This window comes from Eschrichtius robustus, chromosome 12 (assembly GCF_028021215.1).
Source record: "Eschrichtius robustus isolate mEscRob2 chromosome 12, mEscRob2.pri, whole genome shotgun sequence".
Lineage (NCBI taxonomy): Eukaryota > Metazoa > Chordata > Mammalia > Artiodactyla > Eschrichtiidae > Eschrichtius > Eschrichtius robustus.
In genome coordinates this window covers 75,748,240-75,763,069 of record NC_090835.1, presented here as the reverse complement: position 1 = coordinate 75,763,069, position 14,830 = coordinate 75,748,240, and the positions used below count along the sequence as shown (strand labels likewise).

Genomic DNA, 14,830 nt, shown 5'->3' with positions numbered 1-14,830 from the left:
TTCAGGTTTTTTGGATTAAAAAAAGCAGAACAATCTAATTTCTACTCCACCATTCCATGAATTGAGTAAACTGATAACTTACCAGTCTGCAAGGCAAAGGACTGAACAACGGTTTATCTTCATCACTTAAAATTCTTTCTGAGGATTAAAAATGGTAAAGATGGTAAATTTTATGTTTTGTACATTTTATTACAAGTTTAAAAAAAAGTAAAAAAAAATTCTTTCTCCCGAAAGCACAATATTGTCAGGTTTTAAAATCTTTAAGTCATTTCACAAGAATTAACTTTGAGTAAGAAGTAAAAATGAGGAAACATTCCCTTAACTGACAAGAAGCTATAACCACCACTAAAATGAGTTCTCTGTTGCTGTGGTTAATTTATAAACTGTCAATCTAATATTTTGTCAGCACACTACATTTCCTGCTCCAAAGTCTTTATATTATTTGATATTGTTGCCCACTTTAAACATCTCTGTTTAAATACAGGATTCTACACACAACTCATGTCAATGTATGTCTGAGATTTAAAGACACAACTCTGAATCTCTTACCTATGCTTTGGATGGTGTACGCGCAACTACCCCAGCACATTATGGGGACACGGGGATCCTCTTCATTGGGATGAACCTTTAGTCCCACCTTGTAAGTAGCAGTTCCAAATGTTGTTAGCATTTCTTTTATGCTTTCAGAATAAGGATTCCTGAAGTGAACATGTACAGGATTAGCTCAAAACAATGTGCTCACATCAATCACAGGGCTCAGTTTCTTAACAGCTATTTTCTATGTTGGAATTGAACCACTGAAACTACCTAAAGATAGTTGTATGAAAAGGGGGGATGAAAGACATGCAAACGGTCCCTGCCTGAGAGGGGTTATGCTCTACTTGGGTTGGCAGCAGTGAGGCACAGGCCTGAAAACAAGGTATTAGGGTGAAGGATCCTGAACTATTGGATCCTGGACCTCTTCCCCATCTCAAGAACATCAGCAATGTGTACCCACTGCCATAGATTTTAGTTTCTCCAGTGAAGAATTCTCAGGAAAAGTCATTTTTACACATTGACATTTGGGGGTCCCAAGTGAAAGACTGGTGGGGGCCTGATCACCTCATTGTGAGGCTCATAGGTCAGCAAGCTCCAACCTGCCCACCAGGTATCCAGTGAACTCCTTAGTGCCTTGTTCTTGAAGTCACCGAAGGACCAATAAATATTTAAGAAAAGAAACATCAAAGACATAAACACCAAAATAAGCAGAAAAAAAGGAACTCAGGGAAAACAGAGACAGGGTAGAAAACAACCAATTTATAAAAAAATTAGGGGACTTCCCTGGTGGCGCAGTGGTTAAGAATCTGCCTGCCAATGCAGGGGACATGGGTTCGATCCCTGGTCCGGGAAGATCCCACATGCCGTGGAGCAACTAAGCCTGTGTGCCACAAATACTGAGCCTGTGCTCTAGGGCCCACGAGCCACAACTACTAAGCCTGCGTGCCACAACTACTGAAGCCCATGGGCTTAAAGCCTGTGCTCCGGAACAAGAGAAACCACCACAATGAGAAGTCTGCACACCGCAACGAAGAATAGCCCCTGCTCGCCGCAACTAGAGAAAGCCCGTGTGCAGCAGTGAAGACCCAATGCAGCCACACATACATACCTACATACACACCTACATACATACATATATACATACATACATACATAAATAAATAAATAAGGGGATCAGTCCAAGAGGGCCAAGAATGAACTAACAGTAGGACTACCTCAAAGAATGGAAAAACCAAGAGGAGAAAATTATCTAAGGAACAAAATAAAACATTCCCCAACCTGAAGGGTATGAATCTTCAAAGAGCCTGTTGAAAACGTGGCGAAATGAATGAAGAAAAGACTCATATGTCAAGGAATATCACAGAGAAATTTCAGAACATTGGTAATTAATGAGACAACAACAACAGTTTCCAGAAGTAATAAAGTTACAAAGGAACAGGAATCAGAATGGTGTTAATTTCTCAGTGGGTGCTAGAAGTCAGTAAACACTGCCTTCAAAATCTAGATGTAAAGTTACTTCTAACCTATAATTCTATACCCAAACCATCCATCAAGCATATGGATACAATAATAAATGTATTTTCAGACATGGAAAATTTAACACCCAGGCACCTTTTCTTAGGAATCTGCTGGGAGATGCAACATGAGGGACTAAATTAAGAAAGGAAGGAGAGGACTTCCCCAGTGGTTAAGATTCCGCACTCCCAAAGCAGGGGGTGTGGTTTCAATCACTGGTCAGGGAACTAAAATCCCACATGCCACAGGTGCGGCCAAAAAAAAAGAGAGAGAGAAGGATACAAGATCCGGCAAACAAGAGGAGCAGGGCTAGGGGAAGTCTCAGGGTGACAGCTGTGCCCTGTCCTGATTGGCGTGGGAGGGCAAAGGCTGTGGGAGGAGGGCTCCGGGAAGGAAGATCATCTGATGAATCTGAGCACTGATAGCTACTGCTAGGCATCTGACAGGTCTATTGCAACGTTTAGGGGAAAAAAGAGTATTATATACATAGAAAACCAAGTATATGAAAAAAAATAAGGTAATTATTAACCACAGGAAAACAAACTTGTATAAGAAAGGAAATTTAATATACAACTTATCAGTAGAAACAATTATAATATAAAAACTGACAAATGATTTAACCAAAAATTGTGAAATAACTCTATAGGTAGACTGGCGAGGAATAGTGAATAGGGTAGAGGTCAAAGTTGAATCCTAAATTACTAGTCAACAGAAAGATACTGTTTAAAAAAATAATAAATCAAGACACAGCTGATTAAGCATTTTAATTAGAAATATGGAAGTACGTAGCAGAAGAAACAAAATGACAGGACTGGGGATAGGGAGGAGGAATTTGAGAGGCACAGGACTGATGTTCTTTCTGTTTAAGCCCTCCAGTAGTATTTTTACTGAGTAATTTAGTATTTGCCAGGCACAGCTTCCAGGTAACGTTAAATGTATTGTCATTTTATCTTTATAACACTTATGAGGTAGATATTATTATCTTCCCTTTACCAATGAGGAAACTGAGTGAGATACAGAGAGGTCAAGCAATTTGCACAAAGTTGCACAGCTTATAAGCAGTGGTGCTGGAACTGAACAAAAGCAGTCTAGCTCTAGAATCTGGGTTATACCTTGTAACTTACTGGCTATGGGTAAAATTGGGCTGAAAACACTCTGGTTTTGGTCCTGAGTTACTAAGAGGTTGGTGGGGCCATAAATAGAAAACAGAAGTCAGAAGGAAGCATGGGCTTTGGTGGGGGAGCTGAGCAGCTTAGGTTTAGATGTACTGATGAGGTGTTGTCAAGGAGAGCCAGATAAAGGGGTGTAGGAGGGAGTCAGGAACATAGACTAGGAGAGGTTTGTGAGAATTAAACATGCCATGTAGTTCTTAGGTTTTTATCAATACACCTGCAGTAAATATTCTTAAGTCTCAGAATTCAAGATCAGTGTCCTATAACATTTTGCTCCCTAACTTGACAAACGATATTCTTACTAACTGCTCACTTAATTTTTCATTTCAAGTGGGCCAAATTTAAAAGGAATAATATACTCACTTAGGATGAAAATCAGGCCTAAATCCTTCAGGGAACTGCAATTCATCCACATTTTCCAAATTCCTTGATAAGGCAGTATCTACAGAAACAAGCATTTTATACTATTATTCTTTAGCCCACAATATTTCTATAAATTTCAGTCATAAATTTCATTCTAAATTTAGGTCAAAGAAATTAAAAACAATGGGAAAAATTCCCATTAATGAAAACCAGTATAATATATATTCAAAGCATGAGAAACACTATTGCTCTGGATGACCTAGGTACCTTCTTCAGTCACCTGTGCTTCTCCTGAAAAGTAAAGCCACTGGAATGTAGCTAGGGAAGGTAAGAAAAGGAAGAGTATGCTGTTTTGTTTCCTTATAAACCAATGGTATAAATTCTGCTCAGACTGCTTTCCCTCAAGGTCGGAGGTGCAGTGCATGTCTATCAAACTTGGGAAGCCCTTGGTAATGCCAACAATATAGTGAGTCAGCCCACAGAGAATAAAGCCAGCTCTTCCATACTCAGTTACATCTCCCCCACCCCCAGAAGCTCTTCAATAAAATGGGGGAGTAAGTGAGAAGTATTTATCATAAACTTCACATGAGCTTGTGTGTTTTCAAGGAATAAGGAGTAATGTAGCAGATTCAAATTTAGTTCATTAAGACAAAGAAAATTAGAGAAAGTCAAATTTTAAAGTGAGAGGTTTCACTTTTAAAATATTTTAAAACAATTTATTCTGAAACTATATTTCCCAATGGTCTCAGACGTTAGGGAAAAATGAAAGCAGGTTATCAGAACTTACTAGGAGTATTTTCTTCTTTCCTAAGAACCTGTAATGCTTTTATTTGCTGAGATATTGTTCTAATCCACTGAGTCAGATTTGGTTGGTCTGAAAAATGTAACCTGCTAGAAAAGATTATAGAGAGTGTTTAGTATTCTGTTGCTGCTTAGTTTAAGATACAAAAAGACTCCTTAAATGATCACAGGTATATTTTAGACACACTTCAAATATTAAAAAAACAAAAAAACAATAAAAAAACCTAGGGGAAAATTTGTTGCTTTTTAAAAAGTCAGAATAGATATTTACCAATGGAAATGAAAATACATTATTCGTCAATATGATGCTAATAATTATTAGCAACACAGTGAATTATTTGTCAAATATTTCACTTTTTTGGTACTGGAATTTATTAGTATTTCTTAAATATCACAATCACCACACCACGGACACTATTTATTGAGTGCTTATTATGTTGCAAGCACTTAGTTATGTTGTAAGCATTTTACAGTATTATATTTAATCCTCAGAATCTTCTTAATGAAATAGGTTATATTATTGTCCCCATTTTACAGATGAGGAAACTGAGGTTTAGAGCTATGTTACTTGACTAAAGCCATATATGGGACAGATGTGGCATTCAAACCCAGCTATATCAGACTCCACAGCCTGTGTTCTTTTAACAAATGTGCCGTAACTGACTCTCCTGGGAAAAAAAGCAAAACCTGAACCACAAAAGTGATTGTTTTCTCCTTACATGCAGAGAATTCTTAATCTAACAATGACTAATTTCTTTACCAGTTCAAATGCAGGTATAAGTCAGCACCATGATATGCTTTTTTGATTAAAAAGCATGAGCTTACATGCATATCTAATGGTATTTTAAGAACACTGTGTGGTAGCATAGACTAAGACACCATGGTTTTAACTCCTAAAATTGAAGAGAAAAAAACCGACCCTGCTTTATTTAAACCCAAATAGTAGCACAGAAATAAACAGATGATTCATATTTACAAAACTCAAATTAGTATTTGTGAATGTAAGACAGCTACCATAACTGAGTAACAAAGGTCAGGTTTGAAGAGGAGACACTACCAAATTCATATCTGAAATGAGTATGTCTAATACTCCTATTAACTAAAAGTGCACTAAAAATTATGAAATGACAAAAACTTTGTATTTTAAATACACTAACAGATTTTCACTTTTTGGTCCAATTTTTGAATTGGCCAGTAAATTGCAAAAAATTATATTTAATTGTTAGTATGTTCAATAATGTCAGTTTGAGCTGCCCCTTCTACCCCTAGCAATTTACTGAGCATCTCTTAAAAAGTATGAGGGAGATATTTAAAGTGGGGTCTTAGAAATAAAGGAGACAGTTTTCATGAACACATGGGAACTTTGTATCCTTTACAGTGCTTACAGGTGAAGAAACTGTTATATTTTAGCTTGTTCCTTTCTAAAAACCAAAATCATATTTCATAGGTCAGGTAGAAGAAATAACTAAGTAAAAAGTTTGGAAAGTACCTGGAAAACATTATGCATTTACCTAGAGTGATCTCCTCACCCAGCTGTGGTTTATTATTTCATTACCTTCAAAGGAAACTAGTTCTTTGATATAAAGGTTTTATGAGCCAAAACTTACCTATTAAAAATATTTCTTGGAGGAAGCAGCAGAGGAATAACAGTATTACTCAAGCATTCACAAAGGGGACAAAGGAATTCTCCATTTTCTACATCATAGCTTGTATGTAAGCGTAATCTCTGTTGCCTTCGCTGTTCTTTAGCTTGAACGGAATCAAAATACCTTTACAATTAGAAAACATGAGGCATCAAAAACAATGGTAATTTTTAAAAATGAGAGCCACAAGCTTCAACATTTTAAATAATTTGTTTCCACAAAAAAATCTAAAAATTAAAATCTTGAAATGACCTGAATTACTTTTAACAGTCATACTTTGAGTTGTTGTAATTACCAAAATGGGTTAAGAGTTCTAAAACAGGAGAATCGAAAAAAAGACTGCCTTGCAAACAATCATTCACAATGTAGCATATTTCTTGGTCCCAGTGCTCTGTGGTTACTCCCCCAGCCAGGGCTGGTGACTACTTACTAGGGGCAGTTCATAACAACTCGATGAGCAGAGTACTAGAATAACAGCACTAATTTGTTGGTTTTGCAGAAGCATAGAAAGCACCAAAGTAGAATAAGTTTGAAGTTATCCCATCTTAGCTCAGGGAGCCATGACAATCTTAGGAACTAACCAGACAAGTGCTAGCATCTTCAGAATCAAGAGTTGTTCACCCTGGACCCAAAGAAAGACATATTTCTAGGGTTTATACCACTGTGAAAATCCTTTACTTCATCTAGTCTGTTAGATCCCCACATTAAAAAATACACTTGATATACTATGAAGTTTCTAAGTCACTCCTTTAAATGTAATGACAAAGCAAATTAATTTTGTTATTTATTAGGCAGTAATACGGAGTTTTCTTCTTCAAACATCTTTAGTTCTTTTTCCCTTTTTCTAGATGGAATTTCCTTTATTAAAAAATTTAATTTTGAGCCTTTGGATAAGCTTCTCTTGACTAATATTAAGAATATAAATTACCTTTGCCAACAATGGGCATGCATAATGTGCCCACAGCTACCAGTATGTGTTCCACAAGACAGATCAGGGTGCATGAATAATGGATCATATTTTTCTGCATTATAAAACAAACAAAAAACAAAGCGAAAAACCAAGCATTTAATATTCCTGTAACAAATGTACAACTTTAAATTGTGAAATCCTTACTAAGGGCTTGTAAACTTCAAATGAAATGCTAGTTTATTCCTTTGATTTGAGATACCAATAATTTTACCAATAAATTTATAGAAATTTATAATAATTTATATTTATACCAATAAATTTATAATAATTTATGCAAGACCCCGGATTATTCAGAATACAGGACTCTCTAATTTTCATTACCCTGAGCAAGTTAATGAAACATCCCTGAATTGTTAACTGAGACTGGAATCCCGTATTTAAGTACATCTAATCTTTTGAACATTTCACATTTTCAGGGCACTGAGAGACTCCTATTCCCTGAAAATGCCCTGAGCCTGAGGTAAAAGGGATATTCTTCAGGGAGAGGTCTTTAATACCTTCAGGGCAGCTGGGTCACAATGATCTCTAACAAAAAAGATGTCCTGGCCGTAGAGGAGAATCTGCCTAAAGACAATCACGCAGAGACTAGCCACAATTACTATACCAGAGTCAAAGCTGCAGCAAAATATCTGGGACAGCAGCCCAGACGAGAGTAGGGAAAAACGGGCAATTCAGACAGTCTTCTGCTCTGGTACTAATTTTTTATATTTAAAGGAGATGAAAAATGAAGACAAACATAAAGTGGGTAGCTGGCTTCTTTGGGAATTCTTGGAATTCTCTACATAAATTAGCATAATCTTAGAAATTCCCTAACATTAAATTACTCAAGTTTCAGTTATTTGTAGTGAGATGGATGGACCTAGAGTCTGTCCTACAGAGTGAAGTAAGTCAGAAAGAGAAAAACAAATACTGTATGCTAACACATATATGTGGAATCTAAAAAGAAAAGGAAAAGAAACGGTTGGGAAGAACCTAGGGACAGGACAGGAATAAAGACGCAGACATAGAGAATGGACTTGAGGACATGGGGAGGGGGAAGGGTAAGCTGGGACGAGGTGAGAGAGTGGCATGGACTTATATATACTACCAAATGTAAAATAGCTAGCTAGTAGGAAACAGCTGCATAGAAGAGGGAGATCAGCTCAGTGCTTTATGACCACTTAGAGGGGTGGGATAGGGAGGGCGGGAGAGAGACGCAACAGGGAGGAGATATGGTGATATATGGATATGTATAGCTGATTCACTTTGTTCTAAAGCAGAGACTAACACACCATTGTAAAGCAATTATAGTCCAATAAAGATGTTAAAAAAAAAAAAATTACTCAAGTTTCAATTTGCTTTATATAATGGAACAGTGCAAATTTCACAGCATAAAGAAAATCTTTTATGATATAAATTGTGAAAGCATTAAAAAAATCCACTTATAGGCAAGTACTAAATATAATTGGTGACTTTATCTTCAGCCTGGAATGAAATTTGTAAATCGTCTAGTACAAATGATCATTTCTTAAGGTGAAGCTGACCAATGTATCTTAACTAGGGTGCTTGAGAGCCACACTGTGAAGACTTTCATTATAGAGAAAAGGCAAACTTACCAGTGGTCTCTCAAACCTCCTTCCAATCATACAATGTGAAAAGCACTGGCTAAATAAGTGCTTTGAAAATTAAAACACAGTTCCTACTCTCAAGAAGTTTACTGGTATCACTGAGGCATATGCACACATAAACAAATGTAAGAGTAGAAACATAAAAGTATCTGCTGTGGACATAATAAGGTGTAGCCCAGAAGCCCCTGCAGGAATGAATGACTTACTCCCTCAGCTGTTAGAAGAGGGCACTCAACTGTTATCCCTCTTTAAGGGACTTTGCTCAGGGTCACACTACTTTGATCAAGGTCACACCTCTTTCCAGAGGTAGGTCACAACCAGTCACTGATCAGTGTCAGGGTATAAAGACCCAGCCCCCTTGCCCCAACTTGGGACACCTCTGAAGGGCCATCCAGCTCCAGACCTCCCATGGGGTTGGCTAAGGTCTTTTGGGGACTGCATCATAGCTCAACTTCTCCCTTTGCCCAAACCTGCTTCCTTCCCCTCCATCCCATAGATGTTGATCCCAAGACTCTCTTGAATAACATCCTGCACTGCATGGTAATCTCTATCTCAATAATCTAAATGAGAATCTGGCTCAAGGACAGCTTCTCACAGGGGTGACTCACACCACTGTTCTCAAGGGATTCCACCCTGGATCTATCTATGAGATAAAATAATTATTGAGATAAAATAGTTATTGTTATTTCAGTGTCAACTAATTATTGGACTTTACAAATGTGAAGAATGGGAAAGACTGTTAAGTACCGAAGTATGTTAATGAAACAAAGAACAGCTTTCTTTTGAATCCCTGCTATTTATCAGCTGTGTAATTCAGGCATAATACTTAACCTTCTGGAGTGTTTCCACATCTGTCAAGTTCATTCCTGTCTAAGTTACCTGCTCAAGATACCACCAAGCCTACAGTTATTATTAGGGTAATAAAATCTCTGTATATCACCTACCATACTATGTGGCAGTCATTATTAATAGGGAGGATGAGGATATAGCTATGACTTACCTGGATCCTGAATGAATTTACTTCTGTTTTTTGATAATACAGTTGATCTCTGAACAAATGCTGCCAGGACCATTGCCCTGCTTTCCACCTTGACCTCTTGCTCTTCTTGACACAATATACAGGTAACAAATTGTCTCTGTTCAGGGACCCGAGTTTGTGCTGGGCCCAATGCCGTAAGAGTCATATCTGAAACCATAGGGCTGCAATAAAAGGGTTAGGAGTATAATTAATGAGCCTAAGAAGTTTCTATAGAATCATAAAACAGTAGATTCTAAGTAAGTAGAAACGTATTTAAAACACGCAGTTTTTTGTTTTTTTAAAAAAATATTTATTTATTTATTTGGCTGTGCCGGGTCTTAGTTGCGGCACGTGGGATCTTTGATCTTTGTTGAGGTGTGCGGGATCTTTAGCTGTGGCATGTGAAGTCTTAGTTGCAGCATGTGTGATCTAGTTCCCTGACCAGGGATCGAACCCACGTCCCCTGCATTGGGAGCGCAGAGTCTTAGCCACTGGACCACCAGGGAAGTCCCTAAAACACACAGTTTTGATGACTTGATTTGAGAGACCCAAGTCTTTCATATGTATCAAAACCATCTCCTTCAATCCTCATAGCAATCCAATATGCAACACATAAGCCAGACACTAAGTTAACTGAGCCCAGTGTATTCATTCTTTTATGAATCTCAAGGGTCTTCTGTATAACTTACATTTTAAGCATACATATGAATTCTCTTATCTATAGTCAAGAGACATGCTCATAATCATATGCTAATAAACTCAGATTTCTAAGATTAAGTCCTCTAACTACGAGGCCACGAAGTTTATCTATCAACTCTTCTAAGTTATTCTAGGATTAAGTGTACTTATAAAGAAAAAAAACCAAACATCTTCCTCAGTGGAGAACCATGGTCAAGAGTTTCAAAAATTGTGATTAATTTTTACCTATTATCAAGAACAGCAGAGATAGAGGCATCCAGTTCTAATGTCTGCTGAAAGAGTTCTTTGTTCTCATCAATAAAGTGCCGCTGCATCTCAGACATCTGGGCCATGATCTTCTCTCTGCGCAGTCTGGCAATCTCGGCTTTTCTCTTCCTCTCAGCTTTGTCTTTGTCTCTCGAACTCTGAAATTACGCTTCATTTAATTAGACCATTAGAGGCTAAATGCACATCTTTTCCCCCAAAGCAGAAACATCTCTATTGTAAATACTAATTAAAAACTATTCTATAATCTCACTTATCTAAACAAAGAGAAAAGATTTCTTAATCAACCTAACATGTTAAAAGAAAAAAAAAAAGTGCAGTCCAAAAAGACAGCTACAAAAATATAAACAAATAGTGGCACACTTCTTGGGATTTACATGTTTGTGAATAATATCAACTACCAACTTACTGCAGATAAATTTAATTGTTTATAGTGAGCTTGCCACAATTTTTCAGTATTACCACAATATACATCTTATACCTCTTCCATTATGGTTCCTTCTGTCTCTGCCACAGGACTGGTGGATGAACTCTCCCTTATCTTCTTAATAGCATTAAAAGTCTATGAAAAAAAATATCGTTATTCTGAAGCTATGAAACATTATAAAAATTTAAAGATAAACATGTAATATTTCTCACAAAAAGCAGAGTGATGCAGGAAATTTTACCTTTAATATCCACCTAATCATATCTTTGTGGACTTCTAGGTAGGGAGCATTTTGTAGTGTTTCCAGCATAGCTAGTATGCTAGGAGAGTTGTTTGGTGCTTCACCAGGTTCTGAGGCGGAAGAAAAAAAGGGCACACAAACAACAGCTAAGACTTCATAGTGCTTATTACTATGCACAAGAAGATAAATGAAGTTGCTTATAACATTTGCCCATCATTTGCCCATCATTTGATTACAGCTCTACTTAGAAATTTTCAATACCTCTCGAAATGTGATATATTTGTATTCTACAAACAAGTTAACAACTAGAATGCTTTAATCATTCAAAACTGACATCTTATACAAAATGATTATTTTAACATAGCCTCTAGCAAAATTAAATAAAAACCCAGCTGAAAGGTCTACCTGAGATTTTACAAGTCTAAGAAAATGAACTAGGATTATAGGAGTCCATGTGTATGTAACATGTATCTATTTGTTTTGACCTTTTCTTTAATGAAAACCTAGATTCAAAAGAAAACAAATTTCTTCCTCTATGGATTACTTTTTTATTTTGAGAAGAAGATACAAAAGTCCATTACTCTCAAGAGTACATTTAATCCAATATTAGCTAATTTAGTTTTATAGTGGGAAATACCCAATTATTAATTTTCTTGATTTAAGAAACATTTCTGGCAAAATATTACTCTAAGAGGGTAAGAGACTGAACTATGTGATCTTTTTGAAAAAATGTAATTTAATTTAATTGTTATTTTTTGGCCGCACCACATGGCTTGTGGGATCTTAGTTCCCTGACCAGGGATTGAACCTAGTTCCTCAGCAGTGAAAGCTCCGAGTGCTAACAACTGGACCGCCAGGGAACTCCCTGAACTATGTGATCTTTAATACTCTTCCAGATCTGAAATTTGGTGGCTTTGGATTAGGGATCTGACTCTAAATAGTTTGTCTTTTGTTTGTATGTATGTATGTATGTATGTATGTATTTATTTATTTATGGTTGCACTGGGTCTTTGTTGCTGTGCGCAGGCTTTCTCTAGTTGCGGCGAGCGGGGGCTACTCTTCGTTGCGGTGCGCTGGCTTCTCATTGCGGTGGCTTCTCTTCTGGCGGAGCACAGGCTCTAGACGCTCAGGCTTCAGTAGTTGTGGCACGCGGGCTAAGTAGCTGTGGCTCGCGGGCTTAGATGTTCCACGGCACGTGGGATCTTCCCGGCCCAGGGCTTGAACCTGTGTGCCCTGCACTGGCAGGCGGATTCTTAACCACTGTGCCACCACAGAAGTCCCAATAGTTTGTTTTAATTATATAAAATGTTTAAAGAGAAATAGGAGGACTGTCTAGAGAAAATGATGATTGTTGAAAGAAAAAGAAAGAAAGAAGCAAAAGAGAACCTGAGATCAAATGAAATTAGGGAGTTTTCTGTGTGGTTATCCCAAAGTAAAAAAACTGCAGATAAAGAAGGTGCAACAGATACAATGTTAATGTTAATTGATAGAAAGAAACACTGGCAGAGAAAAGAGCTGGGAAAGGCTGGCACCCAAGAATATAGTCTTCAGTGGGGAAAGACAGCTCCCCTTCTTCCTCCCACTTACCTGGATGTGGGCAAAAAGGGAAAAATAGAGATTTAGCAGCAACCAGGACTATTCCTCCTCATCCCCCAGTAGAGCCTAGTATTCTCACAGTCATTATCTTTTAGGAAGAAATGGCAGAGAACACAATACTAAACAAAGTTACAGAAATACTCCCTTGCAATCAAGGAACTCAGAAACTCCTGTTATACCACCACAAATTCATTTAAGCATCTCAGCAAATCACTGATTGCAGGTCTGGAGCAGGGAAAGTACAAGATGAGCCTCAGACGCCTTTTGTGCCAGAAAGCAAGATGGTGCTCAGATACTAATGGGGTTGGGTCAAAAGGACACAGAGCCAATTGAACAGACTCCCACTGCCCAGAAGTGGCACAGTTTGAGCATCAAAAGGAGTACTGATTATAACTGCCTATAAAACACTGAAAAAAAACCCATGAGTAATATTAAAAAACAAAAGAACCACAAAAAAAAAACGTAAGCAAACAAAAAAGATTCACAGTTGCCACTACTTCAGGTAACTATTAGAACAACTGCTTATTCTGAAAACTAATAAAGGAAACGTTTTTATTTAGAGATGAAATATTATGACATCTGAAACAAATGGTTCAGGGAATTCCCTGGCAGTCCAGTGATTAGGAGTCTGTGCTTCCACTGCAGGGGGCCCGGGTTCGATCCCTGGTTGGGGAACTAAGATCCTGCATGCTGTGCAGCACAGCCAAAAGATAAATAAACAAAAACCAAATGGTTCAAAAAAAGTGTTCAAATATAAAGCAAATATAGCAAAACACTAACTACTGAATCTAGGTGGCAGGTATATAGATGTTTACTGTACAACTCTTCCAACTTGTCTGTATGTTTGAAATTTTAATATTAAAAAGCTAGAAAAAATATTTCTTTGGCCTTCTCAAAAAAAGTCACATTACTTTATATAAAACGTAATCCTCTATAGCTAATTTTCTTATTTTCATTACTTTTTATAAGATAATAGCAACAATTTAAAAGTGAAATCCTAATAGCAAACTCTGTGTTTTTAAAAGTATATACTAGAGTTTAAATGTATGTGCTATATACTGATTTCAAACTAAGCACTCCTCATCACTTTTTCCTGTTTATGAATTAAAATTTATGTTTTTAAAGTATGGGTAGGCCCTAAGTATTTTTATAAAAATGTATCAGGATCTGATATAGTACACAGGATCTGATATAATACACGGGTGAATACAGACAGCCTCAGAAGTTTGGATCAATATAACCTACTTAAAACTTATATGATCAAATAAAAGAGGTTATACTACATTTAAAAATCACGGACATGTTGAGTTAGTTTAGTAAAAACTGTATACATACTCGATATCTTCTGAGTGAAGGTAAATGTTACTACATGCTCCTCCATGACATTCTCTAAATGCTGTTTTTCTTCTTGTAGTGCCATTCCAATTAAATGTAACACCTAAAATACAATGTTTTGTAACTTTTAGTGAAACAAAAATCAAGTACATATTTTTATAAGAAATAAAAAAATTCACTATTGAAAAAAGATAAACTATTAAACACTAAGTGCAGTAAATAATAATTCGAAGTATGAATTTTCATGAAATCCAAACGCTAAAGTTCATTTTCTAATAAAGAATTCTCAGCAAGGAAACAAAAATTTCTATTTCACTTAGGAAGAAAATTCAATTGCAAATTCTTAGGGTAAGTTAAAATTACTAACAGCTGTGACCAGCAATCCATATAATTTTCAGTTTTATTCCATCCCTACACTACAGTCTTAAAAATCACTGATTCTAAGAATCAGTGGCCAAATAATTAGACCTGAAAGCATCTATCACGCAATGATCTAATCTATAATACTCCTAGTTCAGTTTCTCTAAGGACTAAAAATCTTAATCATCTAAGAGACACACTTTTATCTCTAATGCCACATCATTTATAAAGATGCTCAGCATACCTCATGAAAAATTCCTTACTAGACTTCTAAAAATATAA

General features: G+C 36.7%; 1 protein-coding gene across 4 annotated transcripts in view; it reads right to left on the bottom strand.

Annotated features, from left to right (window-relative positions):
• Positions 1-14,830, bottom strand: part of UBR2 (ubiquitin protein ligase E3 component n-recognin 2) — a 116,005-nt gene that overhangs the window by 24,738 nt on the left and 76,437 nt on the right. For 2 of the 4 annotated variants that reach the window (XM_068557112.1, XM_068557111.1), the window contains exons 26-36: positions 14,189-14,291; positions 11,258-11,367; positions 11,071-11,151; positions 10,551-10,729; positions 9,609-9,808; positions 6,960-7,053; positions 5,996-6,157; positions 4,375-4,478; positions 3,588-3,666; positions 550-698; positions 83-138 (exon numbers count right to left, since the gene is read on the bottom strand). In XM_068557112.1, coding sequence (XP_068413213.1) covers positions 83-138; positions 550-698; positions 3,588-3,666; positions 4,375-4,478; positions 5,996-6,157; positions 6,960-7,053; positions 9,609-9,808; positions 10,551-10,729; positions 11,071-11,151; positions 11,258-11,367; positions 14,189-14,291 — 1,317 coding nt within the window. Of the gene's footprint in view, positions 1-82; positions 139-549; positions 699-3,587; positions 3,667-4,374; positions 4,479-5,995; positions 6,158-6,959; positions 7,054-9,608; positions 9,809-10,550; positions 10,730-11,070; positions 11,152-11,257; positions 11,368-14,188; positions 14,292-14,830 lie in introns of those variants that run through there. The other 2 variants (XM_068557113.1, XM_068557114.1) reach the window with 2 other exon arrangements.